Here is a 14015-nt window from a genome sequence, read left to right on the forward strand (position 1 = left end):
AAAAAGGTCTCACAGAACGGAGAGCCTCCGGAGGCGGACGAACTTTCTTGACAAATAGAGAACAGGCAGTCTTAGCGGTGCTGCGGAATTCTCAAAGAACTAACACAGAATTACCTGGCTTGCTGAGAAGGTCCGTCAGGCACCTTACCTGCAGGTGGCTGGGAATCAGCAATTACTAAGAGCACATTTTGAGACGTGCTTGCCAGTTAAAAGGTTCCGAATTTGGAGAGGGAAGGAAGGCAAGTGGCTCATTTAAGCTGTCGTCCAGACATTTGGGGCATATACAGAGCTAAATCTACAATCCACTAGACAGACAAGAACTAATGGATCACCTACGGATTCTAATGCATTTGCTCAGGCAAATATGGCAAGGCGGAGATGTGCTAACATCCATCTTCGGAAGATCATTTCCCAAAGACTGCATTGCTACCGAAGAGTCTTTAGGAGACTTAAATTTGTTCAGAAAAAAACCAAAACAAAACAATTAACTTCATAATCCGAAAACCAGAGTACTAACGATCAAGTCTAAACTTAAAGCAAGGTTTCTATTGACATTTTGGCCTGGAAATTTCCTTGTGGAGGAAGGAATGCTTTATGTATCGGAGGGTGGTCAGCCACATCCCTGGCCTCTATTCACCAGATGCCAGTGGTACCCACCTCCCCAAAGCGGGACAGCCAAATGTCTCCAAACATTACGGAATGTCACCTGAGGTACAAGTTCATCCAGTTGAGAACCAATGACGTAGCATAAGAGAGGATTTGCTTTTCCTTGCTGAGGAATGCAAAGTGTTTAAAAGTACTGGCTCGTTATTCCCCATAGCATTTTCATAAAGTGGCTATGTGACAAGTATTACCCTAATTGTGCAGCCTTGAAATCAAGGCTTCAGAGAGATTAGATGGTAGCTGATCAGACTGGACCCCCTACACCATCCAGAGGCGCAAAAGATGGGGCGTCTTTGATAGACGTAAGCTTCACTGCATCTCAGGCTTGCTTCTCTCTTTTCCATGATTAGTCCCCTTCCAAACTCCAAAAATCATTGCCACTTTCTACTCAGGACAAAGCACAAGAGGGAGAGGCTGTCTGGCTCAGTGTGACATCCCTTTAGCAGGCGCACATGGCAAGGTTCTAGAGTTCCAATTCCAGCAGGCTGTGTTTTCATTTTCTAACGTAGAAATTAAGGGAAGAAAAAAACACAGCAGAAAACATCAGTGTGATAAATTCTTTCGCTTGGCTTTAAAAAAAATTGGAAAAGTTCCTAAGGATTTATTAAGGATTGGCCAACCTCTCTGGGTGTGCTACCTCCTCTCTGTGGGTCCTACATACATAAACTTCTCTTACGAAGCCAGGATCTAGGGGTTTTAATAAGAACATGCTCTCCCAATCCATAAAAACACCAAACCTCTACTAGGGGTAGCACAGACATGTACTAGAGTTTGCCACTGACTAAATAGTGCCAGAGGAAGTACTTTGATGGCCAAGCTCGCAGTTGCCCCTAACACACGCCCCAGAGCCAGCAAAAGAACTCGAATCGTGGGAGGGGGTCCTGAGCCTCGATGAGCCTGGGGTTGCTTGGCTAATCACAGCATCTAATAAAATACCAATGCTGATGCTATGCGGCAGCAAAACATCTGTAACGCACAAGCCAATTTCTTCCTTCTTGGATGCTAAAATGTTCCCTAGAAGATCATCTGACTTTCCAAAAGGGGCCCTGTTTTTCCGAGATCTGATTCTTGCTCTTATAATCTCATCAAAAATAGGACATAAGAATGAGTTCCCCCAGGTGACTGTAGGATTATGGACCTGAGGTTATAACTATTGCTTCAAATGGTCCCATTTTTGCCTTTTCGGATGTGTGTGTGTGTGTGTGTGTGTGTGTGTGTGTGTGTGCGTGTGTGTGTGTGTTGTGTGTGCGTGTGTGTGTGAAGATTTCATTTTCTTGTCATCCTTCCATTCTTCCTTTTTGTTCCATCCGTTCTGCCCAACTCTGCTGGTGTCAGATATGAAACACGCCAAGTAAATGCTTACTCACCCCGCCCCGGTCCTCACCCAAAGTGATTTTAACGAATTATGCTTAAGGAAACAAGAGACCAGGCATACATCAACAAATAAGAATATTCAGAAGTGACCTAAATAAAGATACTTGAGTACTGCTTGTCTACACAAAAGCCTCTAGAGGGAAGAAGATTTACTTGCAAAGTATCCTTTTTGCCATAGAAATGAGTATTTATATTTAGTAAAGCATCTGGGAAAAAAACCCTGCTTCAATATGAAGGATATAAAAAGTTTCCAGGTTCCAGATCTCTAGACTTCAAACTCAGCCAAAATATATTTTCACATATTAACCTCTTATTCAACACTCCTATCTGTTTCAATGATCATTTACCCTTTGGAATTATCAAAGAACTAGTTAGTATACAAGATTATCAACACCCTAGGTGAAAAGTTTGAACATTTTAAAGTTCTCACTTTATCTGTGCAACGATACAGGTTGTGTTAAGAGCGAAGGAAAATGCAGAAAAGCCCCCATAAGACTTTTTCTGTTAAAGCGTTGATGAATGAAAATTCTGTGCTATTGCACATATACAGTAGTATTTTCTTTTGTCTCTGCTGTAAAAAAAAAAAAAAAGCACTACAAAGGGGTTCCTCTGCATATTGTTTCCAACAGCTTAGGCACAACTGGACGGCTTAGCTCAAATTTTCCATGATAATTTACTCTGTGCTTAGAAGAGTCACATAAGTTGAAGCTACCAGTAAAATTCCTTAGAAAACTGTAATCATTGACTGACATTCCAAGAGAGGCAACATAATTCTTAAACCAGAGTGGTGGTGGGTGGGGGGGGAGGTTAAAATGCTTACTTTTCTCTTTTTAAGTGCTTTAGAAACGAATAAAAAGTTACGGCTTTAGTAATGAAGGGAGTCCACAGGGCCCTTCTAGGGACTAGTCATAAATCATGCTCAACCATCTGCAATGCAGATATATCAGGGACAGGAAAAAGTCATTTTGATATCTGTTTTGCATTATGATAACCTTTGCAGGAGTGTTGAGTGTGTTTTTGCTAATGTTGACAGGATTGTACTTCTTCCAGAGACAAATGAACATGTCTGCCTCGCAGTGCGATTCAAACTAAGTGTTGCTGGAGTCTGAAAGGCTTAATAGTTGACCAGATGGGGAAGAAGGAAACTCTCTGGTTATTGAACCTCTTAGCCTTGATCCTTTGTCAATCATGCCACGAGGGGGAAAGAAGGAAATACACGCGCACAAACCTCAAAAAGTATACGCTCTTCAGAGTGACCCAACCTGGCATGCTGGGAAAAATAAAACTAGACTGAATTCTACATTGTCTTACCATGTCCATGCTTACAACGCTCAGGCCACTCTTCACGCGTGATTCCATTTAAACAAAACAAGGCTATGATGGAACAGGCCAGTGACGTGGAGAGCCTTATGATAATAAATTAGCGCATCCAGAAGTTCACGGAAGACATTAGCATGTGGAGCTTTACACGTCTCCAATAACCATCCACCATAAGGTAGAAAGAGAATTTACTTTAGCGAACAAACAAGTTTCGGGGTCAAGGACACTTCCCAGAAATGGTAGAAATTAGATTTATAATCCTATTATGGTCAAACATATTTAAATTTGTGACCCTTCAAGTTGGAGGCATCAATTTTCTTAGATGTGCACCGAACCACCAAAATCAATGCGGATGTTTCATTATGGGGGCAAATACCACATAATCTGAGACCACAACTATTTAATAAGGAACGATTTCTGGTTTCCCCTTACCAAAAAAAAAAAAAAAGGAACCAACATGCCTTCCATAGCATGGAAACACTAAGGTTAGATTTTATGTATTATTGACAGTTTTTTTCACATATGGAAATTCAGCACTGGTGGTACAAGGCAAACCCCAAAATATATTACGTTAGCCTGAACTCTGAAATTAGTGATGGAACGCATATTCACTGAAGTAAAACCAGGAGCACAGCACATGACTAATACTATAATAGGAAAACTGGAATATGCGTAATTTGAATTAATGATTGGCAATTTTCTTTGTAGTTGACATAAAGAAACCAACAAGGTAAAACAGTAAAGAACAACAGCTATAAACAGTGGATAGGGGTAATCCCAGGCTGGCTTTGCACACCAGAGCACTGTAATGAGGAATATTCCTGCAGAGAGGTGGGTCCCTCAGACACTATGTGATGGGAACAGCAAAGTAGACCAGGTTAAAAATTTCATGTGAAACAGACTAAATGCTAGAGCCCCAAGGGACTATCTCTAAGTAACAGATCTAGTTCATCTTTGGAAGGAGAATGTGAAGGTCTTCTCATCCAAACCAACCAATTCAGGTCCGCCCAACCTAAACAGACACATTAGCACAAACGTCCGGACAAACCCGTCTTCTAAAGAGTAAGACGCACTGCTCTTTGGAAATGAAAGGAAAAACCCAAAGTGGCATCGACAACAAAAAAGACAAATCAAATACATCAGTGAACCAATCAGAAACCTAAAGGATTAAAAGAGAACCCCAATGTAGGAAAAGCAGGTATAAAAAATGGAGCACGATCCCCCCAAATCAAAGAAAAAACTAACCAGCTGAGTTAGGAGTCGAGGGTGAGTTAGCTTGGCTTCCATGGGCTGACACATTGGTAGCAGTGACAGCCGTTTTGGCAGCATAAATATTGGCTTCCTCTTGAAATTTACCTATGTTCTTCTTGTACCGGATTCGCTTATTTCCAAACCAGTTTGATACCTAGAGCAGTTTAAGAGAAGAGGAGAAAGTTAACATTCCATCCGGCGCAAACATCTCAGAGGAAACAGAAGGGGATCAGGAGAGGGCTGCGGAGGCAGGCTACGTGGACGGATCCTATGCTGATTTAACAACATCAGTGAAAAAGATCTGAAGGAAGAGTATTGAGAGGACCCATCGCAGACAATGAGATTCTCTTGCTTAATACAACGCCATTTAGGGAGACCACTGCGGCAAAACTTCTTAGGAAGGAGCTGCTCATTGAGACTTGGACACCTGTAAGTTAGGGCAGGCATTTTAAAGTCGCCTTACCTCTTTTTCTTTTAATTTTTTTTTTTTACATTTTATTTATTTTTGAGAAACAGAGTGAGACAAAGCATGAGCGGGGGCGGGGGAGAGAGAAGAAGACACAGAATCTGAAGCAGGCTCTAGGCTCCGAGCAAGCGGTCAGCACAGAGCCTGACGCGGGGCTCGAACCCACAAACTGTGAGATCATGACCTGGGCCGAAGTCGGACGCTCAACCGACTGAGCCACCCGGGTGCCCCATAAAGTCGCTTACCTCTTAAGAACATGACACCAAAATAAGCACAGCAATTCAGGCAAAATGCCTGTTACTGATCAATGCTAACACTGAGCAATCAAGGGGCACGAATTTTAAATATCCATATATGGGGCACCTGGGTGGCTCAGTCAGTTAAGCTCCCAACTTTGGGTTTCAGCTGAGGTCACAATCTCACAGTTTGTGAGTCGAACTCTGCATTGGGCTACGTGCTGACAGCGTGGAGCCTGCTTGGGATCCTCTCTCTCCCTCTCTCGCTGCCCCCTCCCCCTCTCAAAATAGATTAATAAACTTAAAAAAAAAGAAATGAAAAAAAAATACCCATACAAATTTATATCAACATATAGGTGCTCTCACTGATGGAATAATTTCAAATTTATAGAAGTTAAATAATGCTAATATTGACTAGATTCTTAGCGGCATGTACTATAGACCTTAGGATCAATATAATTCAATCTGATGGATTTCACTAAGTATTTTGTGCAAAGCTTGGTGTTAACAACACAAGAAAAAACTGAAGCGGACCACATTATTCCTTTGAATTCCAGGCTTTAAATGCTAAAGCCAATACACAAAATAAGCCTACTTTACTTTCACTTGTTAATTTATTTCCTTCATGTGGCTCACAGCAGCTGTCCTCACTCTATTCTACATCCCCGTTCCCTTTGTACCACGACCTTGGCCAGACAAGTACAGATGCAGTGAAATTCAAGTGAGGGATGTTTTATACCCTGTATTCCAGATATGACTCCAAACTAAAATGTTGTCTTTTTGTAAAGAAAGTTCCAAAACGAATCATGAATTTGGTGAGGGAAGAGAAAGTTGATAACACACGTATCCCCAACACTGGCAGATAAAAATAATTCTCGCAAAACTACATTTATCTTTTAAATGCATTAGCAACACTTAGGGGCGCCTGGGTGGCTCGGTTAAGCGTCTCTTGGTTTCGGCTCAGGTCATGATCTCACAGTTTGTGAGTTCGAGCCCCACATCGGGCTCCACACTGACAGCATGGAGCCTGCCTGGGATTCTCTCTCTTTCTGCCTCTCCTCTGCTCTGTCTCTCAAAATAAATAAACTGAAAAAAAAAAAATTAAATGCATTAGCAAAACTTAGAAATCTTATAAGGTTAGCCCTCACAGGCCTGGGTGGCTTATACCATGGCAGAAATACCAAGCCTTTGTCACCAAAATCAAACCATACCATTGCAGTATTCTTAATGAAACAGAGTTACATTTAGAGAGGAAGGGCACTCCGGGGCCATTTTAGGACCACAGGATATCTGATTTCATTCCCAAACTCATGCTTTCCTTGATGTAACTTTCACTCTTCAGATGACAGAGAGGAAAAAGAGAAAGATTTTTCTAAGATAACTGGATGATCTGGAAGAAAGGCGGAAAGTTGAAGGTAGTTTGGGAGGGCTTCTGAGGAAGAAAAGAAATGTCTGAGGTCTATGTGGTTAAATCAGCTACATGAGAGAAAAGAAGGAAGAGAAGGATGAGGGTGGAGAAGGGACGTGGCGGTGGAGTGATTCCCTTATCAGTGAGAAGAGCAGACAGATCGGCAGACAAGACGCTTAGTGAGTTCACGTATTTCCAACGTGGCCCACGAGGTGATATCAGATGCCCTGAGCCACGGATATAACCAGTGCTTTCATTAATTAGCTTGCTGTTCATAGTCATGGGGGATCTACTATGTGCGAGGCCCTGGGGACACACAGATGACAGACACAGTCTGAGACAGGTAATACACAAAAAATAATCGTTTCTCTGGGGAGAGTTTGATTGCTTCTTGAACTTGTTAAGTTTGAAGAGCCTGGGAAGAGCCATGGCAGGGTCCCCTGGGAAGTAAGCTATAGGAGTTTGGTGTTCCAGAAGTCTCATCTGGATGTTCAAATAAAGGTATACTTTCAGCCGGAGGCACAGTAGAGATCACTCAGACAAAGTGTGTAGAACAATACTTTTCTGAGTCAAAGTGTGCATGGAGTGCTCGTGAAAACAGACCCCAACCCGCCCCGTGCCATGATTCTAACTCAGGACTGGGGTGAGATCTAAGGATTTACATTTTGAACAAGCTTCCAAAGTGTCTTCTTTGAGACCACAAGCCAAGCAGCTCTGGTAATACAGGAAGGGCTGTAGACCATCAAAGGGGAGGATGGTCTATAGATAAATTTGGGTATATCAGCACACTTTTTGTTGTGGATCATGGGAGGAATCAACAATAAGTAGATTTTGAAAGAATCTGTGGCTAAAAAAAAAAAAAAGGTCAAGAACCATGGTATAGGCATGAAGAGACAAGGGCTAAAGAAAAAATGGTACTTCTAGGGTCGAGAGAGACAGCAGGTCCTCTAAGAAGACCAAGCAAAAGTGGCCCAAGAGGAAGAAGGCAACTCCAGAGAGGACAGTGGCAAGAAAACCAAGGTGGGATAATTTCAAGATGGAGGGGTAATTATTAACCAAAATAAATGACAGCGGCAACAAAAAACAAAACAAAACAACAAACAAAACAAAACGCAAGATAGATACAGCCTCAAAATAGCTACAGCACACACACACACACACACACACACACACACACACAAGCCCCAAATCTGCATCCCCTAGATTTGGGAACTAAAGGGAAATTTAATAAATTGTGTGGTCCAATGAACCATGATTGGCAGGCAGGGCTACTGAGACCCCAAAAGAGGGAGTTCCCTAAAATCTCACAGTTGATTCTTGACAAAAACATGCTCCTGGCCAAATGCTCTTGCTGTGATATTGTATCATACTGTCTCCCACTGGGACTTGTTCGGCAACAGTGGGATAGCTTAGTTGTTGACAGGGAGTAATGTGATGGGGAAGGAAGAATGGCGTGGCCTTAAGGTGGGTGAAGGAAACGGAAAGGCGATACCATATATAAATACTCATTTTAATGGGCAAATTATTTGCGCCTTGCGTTTCCATAATGAAGTCAGTGAAGGTTGCTGGAATGGGCTGGGACTCCATCTCGGATCTAGATTTAATACAGACTAACTAACCCTGAAGAGTTCATTCTCTCTTCAACAGGGATTTAGAATTCTGAATCCCAGAATTACAAGTCAGACCATATAGTGATTTAATTCTGCTTCAGAAGTAGAACATTCCATGTATCAAATTCGCTGACTGTCAGGGACATGGCTCCTACCTGAAACCATCCTTTAAACATGCAGCAAATATCAAAAACATTAATTCTCTTCTCTTGTGGACAAGGGATCTGAAGTTGGACAAGAATGGTTCGAGACCTGGACAAAACCAGGTCACCTGAGCTTGATCTCTGGTGTTCTGCTTTCCCAGGGTTAAGACTGGAAAAACCTCCACCGGAATCAAAGCATCTAAGGAAGGTCTGAGATGAAAAGGAATCGGGGTTTGCAAGACTGCTGCCAAAATCCCCACAGCATGTGGGGGAGGCCTTGGTAATCTCCTTGTTGTATGTACTCTGCGTGGAGTTCTCGATTCTGACTAGAATTAATTCTGCTTAGGTAAACAGAGGATGATGGGATCAGTACCCCACAGGGAGTAACAGAAGCCAGGATTTAATTCAAGGAAGTACAAATGCTCAGTTTATACAAAACAGCATCTCCTTTACTTGGAAGATGCCAGGTGAAGTTTTGTAGCCTTCTTCCCCCCACCCCTTTTATGGAAATGCCAGTACATTTGGTTCTCTTGCCTGTGACAGAATTCAGAGGGACTTTCTCTGTTAGATTTCAGAATTCTCACTACTGTTCTTAACTAGAGACCAGTGGACATCTTTGAGATGGCATTCAGATTAAATAAGAAGTTTTGGAGATCCTTTGAGCCTACAAAATATACGTACACAGAAATATTACCTACTTTTCTATTTCTGTATTACTGTTGAAGACACCAGGTCCATAAAACTATTTTTATCATGTATCTTTCCATGCCGACTGGCAACTATTATGGTTATTGCTCTTTGGGGGAAGGGGGCACTCAGTGACATTTTGTGCAACCATTCTGATGCCATCACAGAGACATGTTAAAAGTCCTGCCTCCCATCAGTTACAGAGACGAGCACGTCAAGAGAGGACCTCTCAAAGTTCCATTCACTGGCTCTTTCTTGGGTTGGGCAAAAGATGAGCTAAGGAATGGCCTGTGTTTGAGCAAACCATGCGACAAATGCAGATGGCTTTCCCAGGACACGTAAGAACCTTGGCCCATTTTTAAAGCAACCGAGCATTCAACGGGAAGAACCCCAACCCTGTTTTTATACTGTACTCTACTCCTCCAGTTCTGCTGGACCCTCTCTAGTTTGCCCAGGGACTTACCTGGAAGCTCTCCTATTTCAACATATCAGGTGCTCACCTTGCCACTTTTAGGGCTTTAGCAGATGGATGCTAAAGCGAGCAAGGCATGAAAGCTTGGTAAAGCCACACCTCCAAGACCCTGCCACGTGGGCTCCACCACAGCCAGGCTAGAAGCTGAGCCTTTTGAGGGCCCCTTACCTGGGACACTGTGATGCCACACTTCTTGGCTAACTCCTCTTTGGCTTCCTCACTGGGGTAAGGGTTGCTGAGATGGGAATAGAAATATTCATTCAGGATTTCCGTCGCTTGCTTGTTGAAATTCCGTCTCTTCCGCCTTCATGAACAGAAAGGAAAGAAGGACAAAAAAGTTCACGCCGAGTGCACATAAAAAGGGAGAGACGAGGATCTCCTTCTGGGAAAAGGCAAATTTTGGAGCGAAACGTGGAATTAGGGGAAATCTGCACAAAGGGGCTGGGTGCCAAAACCGCCGCGGAAAGCATCTGTTAAATGCTTCGTGGTGCCTCACGGGGGGCAGAGAATCAGTCGCCAATATTTGTACAGAGGGGTGAGGACCATGGAGTTGTACATCTCAACCACCTTGACATTGAATCCTGGACCAACTGAATGCCCGCTGGGGGGCTGGGATGCCTCTCCAAGCCTCAGCTTCTTCAGCTGAGAGCGAAAGGAGTCACACTGGCCTCGCAGGGTGACCAGAACAGGAAAATGAGGCCACCCGTGGAAAGGGCTCTGCACGGTGCCTGGTACATGGTGAATGCCCGGTGATGGTGTTTCTTCCTACCAGGCTCCAGGCACTGGATGTTCCCACTCATCAACTCAAATTACTCACTCTACACGTCTAGCGAGATAGGTACGGGTCTTCCCATTTACCAGAGTTCACTCAGCCGGTAGGTTATAGAGCCAAGACCTCAATTCGGGTCTGCCTGACTATACAACCCAGCCCTCTTTCTTATACACAAATCGCCTCCTGCCGATTACAGAGACTCTATAGCCGTAAGTTAAAAATAAGCGAGCATTTCTCCTTTCTTCCATTCCCAGGTAAATGCATACAATGTTCTGTAAAGGCATCTGGGGAAGAGGGTGTGGAAGAAACTAGAATCACCCCCCTGGACTGCTTGACCTCCCTCAGAAGGAGAGAAATCACACCAAGACCAGCTGCTAAATGGTAAAACAAAAGCCCGCAGAAATCCTCTTAATACACAGGTTGCTGAAAGGAAGAGAACCACTTTCGGAACCAAAGTGTTTTTCTGTCTTTAAGAAAAAAGTGCTAATTGAACTACTTTAAAGTGAGAATCGCTTTACTGCCTCCTCACAGCTCTGGCCTGTGGGCAGCTGGGGAGCTGTCTGGGGACGCCCGGCTCACAGCAGAGGCTGGCTGGCCCTCCTCGAGGCGGTGGGGACCCCATCGTTAAATGAGCTCTGTTAGCACTCTGCCTTTCTTGCTTTTATCAAAAGCTCTTCCTTATGGAAGAGATTTCCAGAACATCCTTGGTTATGCCAGGATACAGGAGTTCCCGATTTAGCCCAACAGAAAGCACCGATCGCCTTGCTAGACAGGAAATTCAGCTAATATTGTATTTTCAGGGTCCCACTTGGATTAATTAACACAATAAAGTGCCTGATTTTACCGGATGAACACCATCTGTCCATAGGTATTAACCACATCTGTCCAGACTATGCCAAGCCCGAGTCACTTTCCCAAATCACGCTGAGTTTCTGGGTCACCCAGCATCAGAAATTGGGCAGAACGGATTAAAAAAGCCCAACTCGAAAAACAGGCATTTGTTAAAAGTCCTCGCCTGCTGGGAATTTGAGGAAAGTAGCCAAGTGGCTAACAAGGGCTCCGGGCCAGGCTTTCGGTAACCTCTGGCTTCTTCCCTGCCTAAAGAAAACAGTTGTCTTAGGCCTGGGGAACTGGACCCTGAAGGCTCCCCTAATTGGGAGAACCTTGGTTCATTCATTCAGCTGTCTGCATTAGCATCACACTGTATTTCTTGGGAGTCTTCCAACTGAGCTCAAAGGAAGCCTCTCTGGAATGAGCTGGTGGGTGTGGGGCTGGTACAGACAGCTGTTCCCGACTCTCTTCTCATTGCGATGTGCAACCTTCCCTAGGCGGTCTCATCTACTCTGATGGGCTCGCTTATCACCTCTCTCCGTGACGGTCTCCGCTGAGGGCCTTGGCGATCCCAAGATCAGGACTTTGCAGAATTTCAAGAGAGCTAGTGAGAAGAACATACTTCTGATGATACGCTTATTTGAGCGACCCCCCTGGCTTTGGCCTGAAGTGGGATCGGCTTGGTAGGTTAACGTTTGAGACTCTGGGTCTTGGGAGGTGGGGATCTAGGCTGTTAACGTAAGAAATGTGGGGGTTGATGAAATAGCACTGGATGCATGTGGCGCTTTAGGAATGGAAACTTTTGAATCACAGAGACTCAAGAGTGAGAAGTGCAGGTGCAGCACACATACGCTGCTAAGTACCAACTGTCTTGCCTCCCGCCCTGTCGCCTCTTGGGGGATCACTGCCCATCTCCCATCGCACAGCCTAGACACTCCGCGTCTCCAAAACCAGCATCGCACCGCACCCAAATCAGCTCCGTTTTCTCCATTACCCACATCCCCATAGCCACGCTTCGGTGTGTCTAAATTTATTCATCCACTCATTCAAATACCTGAGTACCTCACAGCTGCCAGAACCTGGGAGTGACTCGGCCTCTCCTGCTGTCTTGCCTTCGTCCGATGACGGGCCCGAAAGCAAGTTCTGCCAGGTCTAGTCCTTCAAACCCAGCTCTTCCGTTCCAGCCTACTGTCACTCTAGTTCTGAAATGGGTTTCGATAGGCCACTGTCTGATCATGTCGCTAATCACAGCAATCACAATCACAATAATGATAATAAAATAATAATAATAAGGAATCTATAACGCAGTGATCCTTAGTATATTCTAGCTGAATCATTGTGTGAATACGATATTCCGGACGCCATACTAAGGTTTTTGTTTTCTTATTCCCTTGTTTATTCCTGGGTATAGGGTTATCCCCACTTTACAGACAGGAGTCCTAGGGAGGACAGGGTTACAAAGGTAGCCAGACTTGGAATCCACGCCGTGCAGTTTGGGAACTTTCGCTGTCGATGACTATACTCCGTCCTCAAACGGCTCTGAAGGTTTCTGCTGCTCACCAGGACAAATTTTGAAATCTTCACGGGTATAGTTTAGGGTTTTGCAGCGGACCTAGCCTATCCCTGGTGCCTCATTTCCCCCATCCCTAAACATGCTCTGCGTAGTTTTGTCCAGCCACATCATTGCTTCTCCATTCCCCAAAGACACTCGTGACTTCCATGCTCCTGACCTCGTCACACCACCCTGTGTACTCCTCTCCTACAGCATTTGCCACAAGCTCACATACGTCTCCCCAGCTAGACAGCAAAGTCCTCAAGGGCAGGAGCCATGTGTCACTCATCCTTGAAACCCTAGTGCCCTCACACACGGGAAGCGTTCCAGTAAGTATTGCTTGTCAAAGTTGGATCACATTGTTTCATTCTGCTCAACGGGGGGTGGAGGCTATTTGGCAAACACCATGCCAGCTCTGAGATGCCCCGTCCTGCATTCCGCCTCCCCTTCCGGTGCAGCCAGGAGGTAAGCACGTGTAACATGCGGTTTTAAGTGCAATGGTAGACGAGTGTCGGTTTGTCCCACAAGATTATGAGCTCCTTGAAGGTGGGACCCACATTTATATATGTTTTTCTCCCCTCCCCCCACCCCAGTTATTCCAGTGGCTGCTACAGCTTCTGGCAGAGACTAAAACTCAATGAGATACACAAATCGAAGCACGGGCCAGTCTGCCCAGACCTTACTGGATGTCCTTCCCTCCTGTCGTCTTCCGCTTTACTAATTAGTTTTTACGGCATCCCTCTCTCGGGGTGAAATGCAGAGGTGTTCTTCTGATATCTGATTATCGTCTTAGTGTCGTCTCCAGCAAAATGTTACCAAACAGAAGTTAAAATTCTTGCTTGAAAACCATTAAGAGTGTTCCCAAGTTCTCTCTCTTTCAACTGAGAAAACGGTGTTTATGATGCTGACAATAACTTTACCAAGTTTTATAGCACAATGTTTGGTACATACCAGGAGAGAATAAATGTAGAGTGAATGAGTGAATGAATGAATGAGTTTTTCTGGCACTGTTAAGTCAATGGAAGGAAGAGAAAAAGGACAGGATGTGAATGGACACAGCTGGACCAAGTGCTCAGCTGAAGGGTATGGATGATAGAGTTCTAGAAAGGCGTAAGAGTCCAGCCTGGCATCCACGCCCTCCCCCGAGTGTGGCCGTGACAATAAAAAGGTATCATTCTCTGTTCAGGGAGATGATGTTAAAGCCTTAAAATAGTGAGATTCTCTTGCTGG

At 44.4% G+C, this 14015-nt stretch overlaps 1 protein-coding gene across 9 annotated transcripts in view; it reads right to left on the bottom strand.

Annotated features, from left to right (window-relative positions):
- The window catches only part of PBX1 (PBX homeobox 1), a 289312-nt gene that overhangs the window by 28969 nt on the left and 246328 nt on the right, over positions 1-14015 (bottom strand). For all 9 annotated transcript variants that reach the window (XM_042976720.1, XM_042976718.1, XM_042976719.1 and 6 more), the window contains 2 exons: positions 9799-9934; positions 4603-4762 (listed from right to left, as the gene is read on the bottom strand). In XM_042976720.1, coding sequence (XP_042832654.1) covers positions 4603-4762; positions 9799-9934 — 296 coding nt within the window. The remainder of the gene's footprint in view (positions 1-4602; positions 4763-9798; positions 9935-14015) is intronic.

The sequence above is a fragment of the Panthera tigris genome, chromosome F3, assembly GCF_018350195.1.
Source record: "Panthera tigris isolate Pti1 chromosome F3, P.tigris_Pti1_mat1.1, whole genome shotgun sequence".
Lineage (NCBI taxonomy): Eukaryota > Metazoa > Chordata > Mammalia > Carnivora > Felidae > Panthera > Panthera tigris.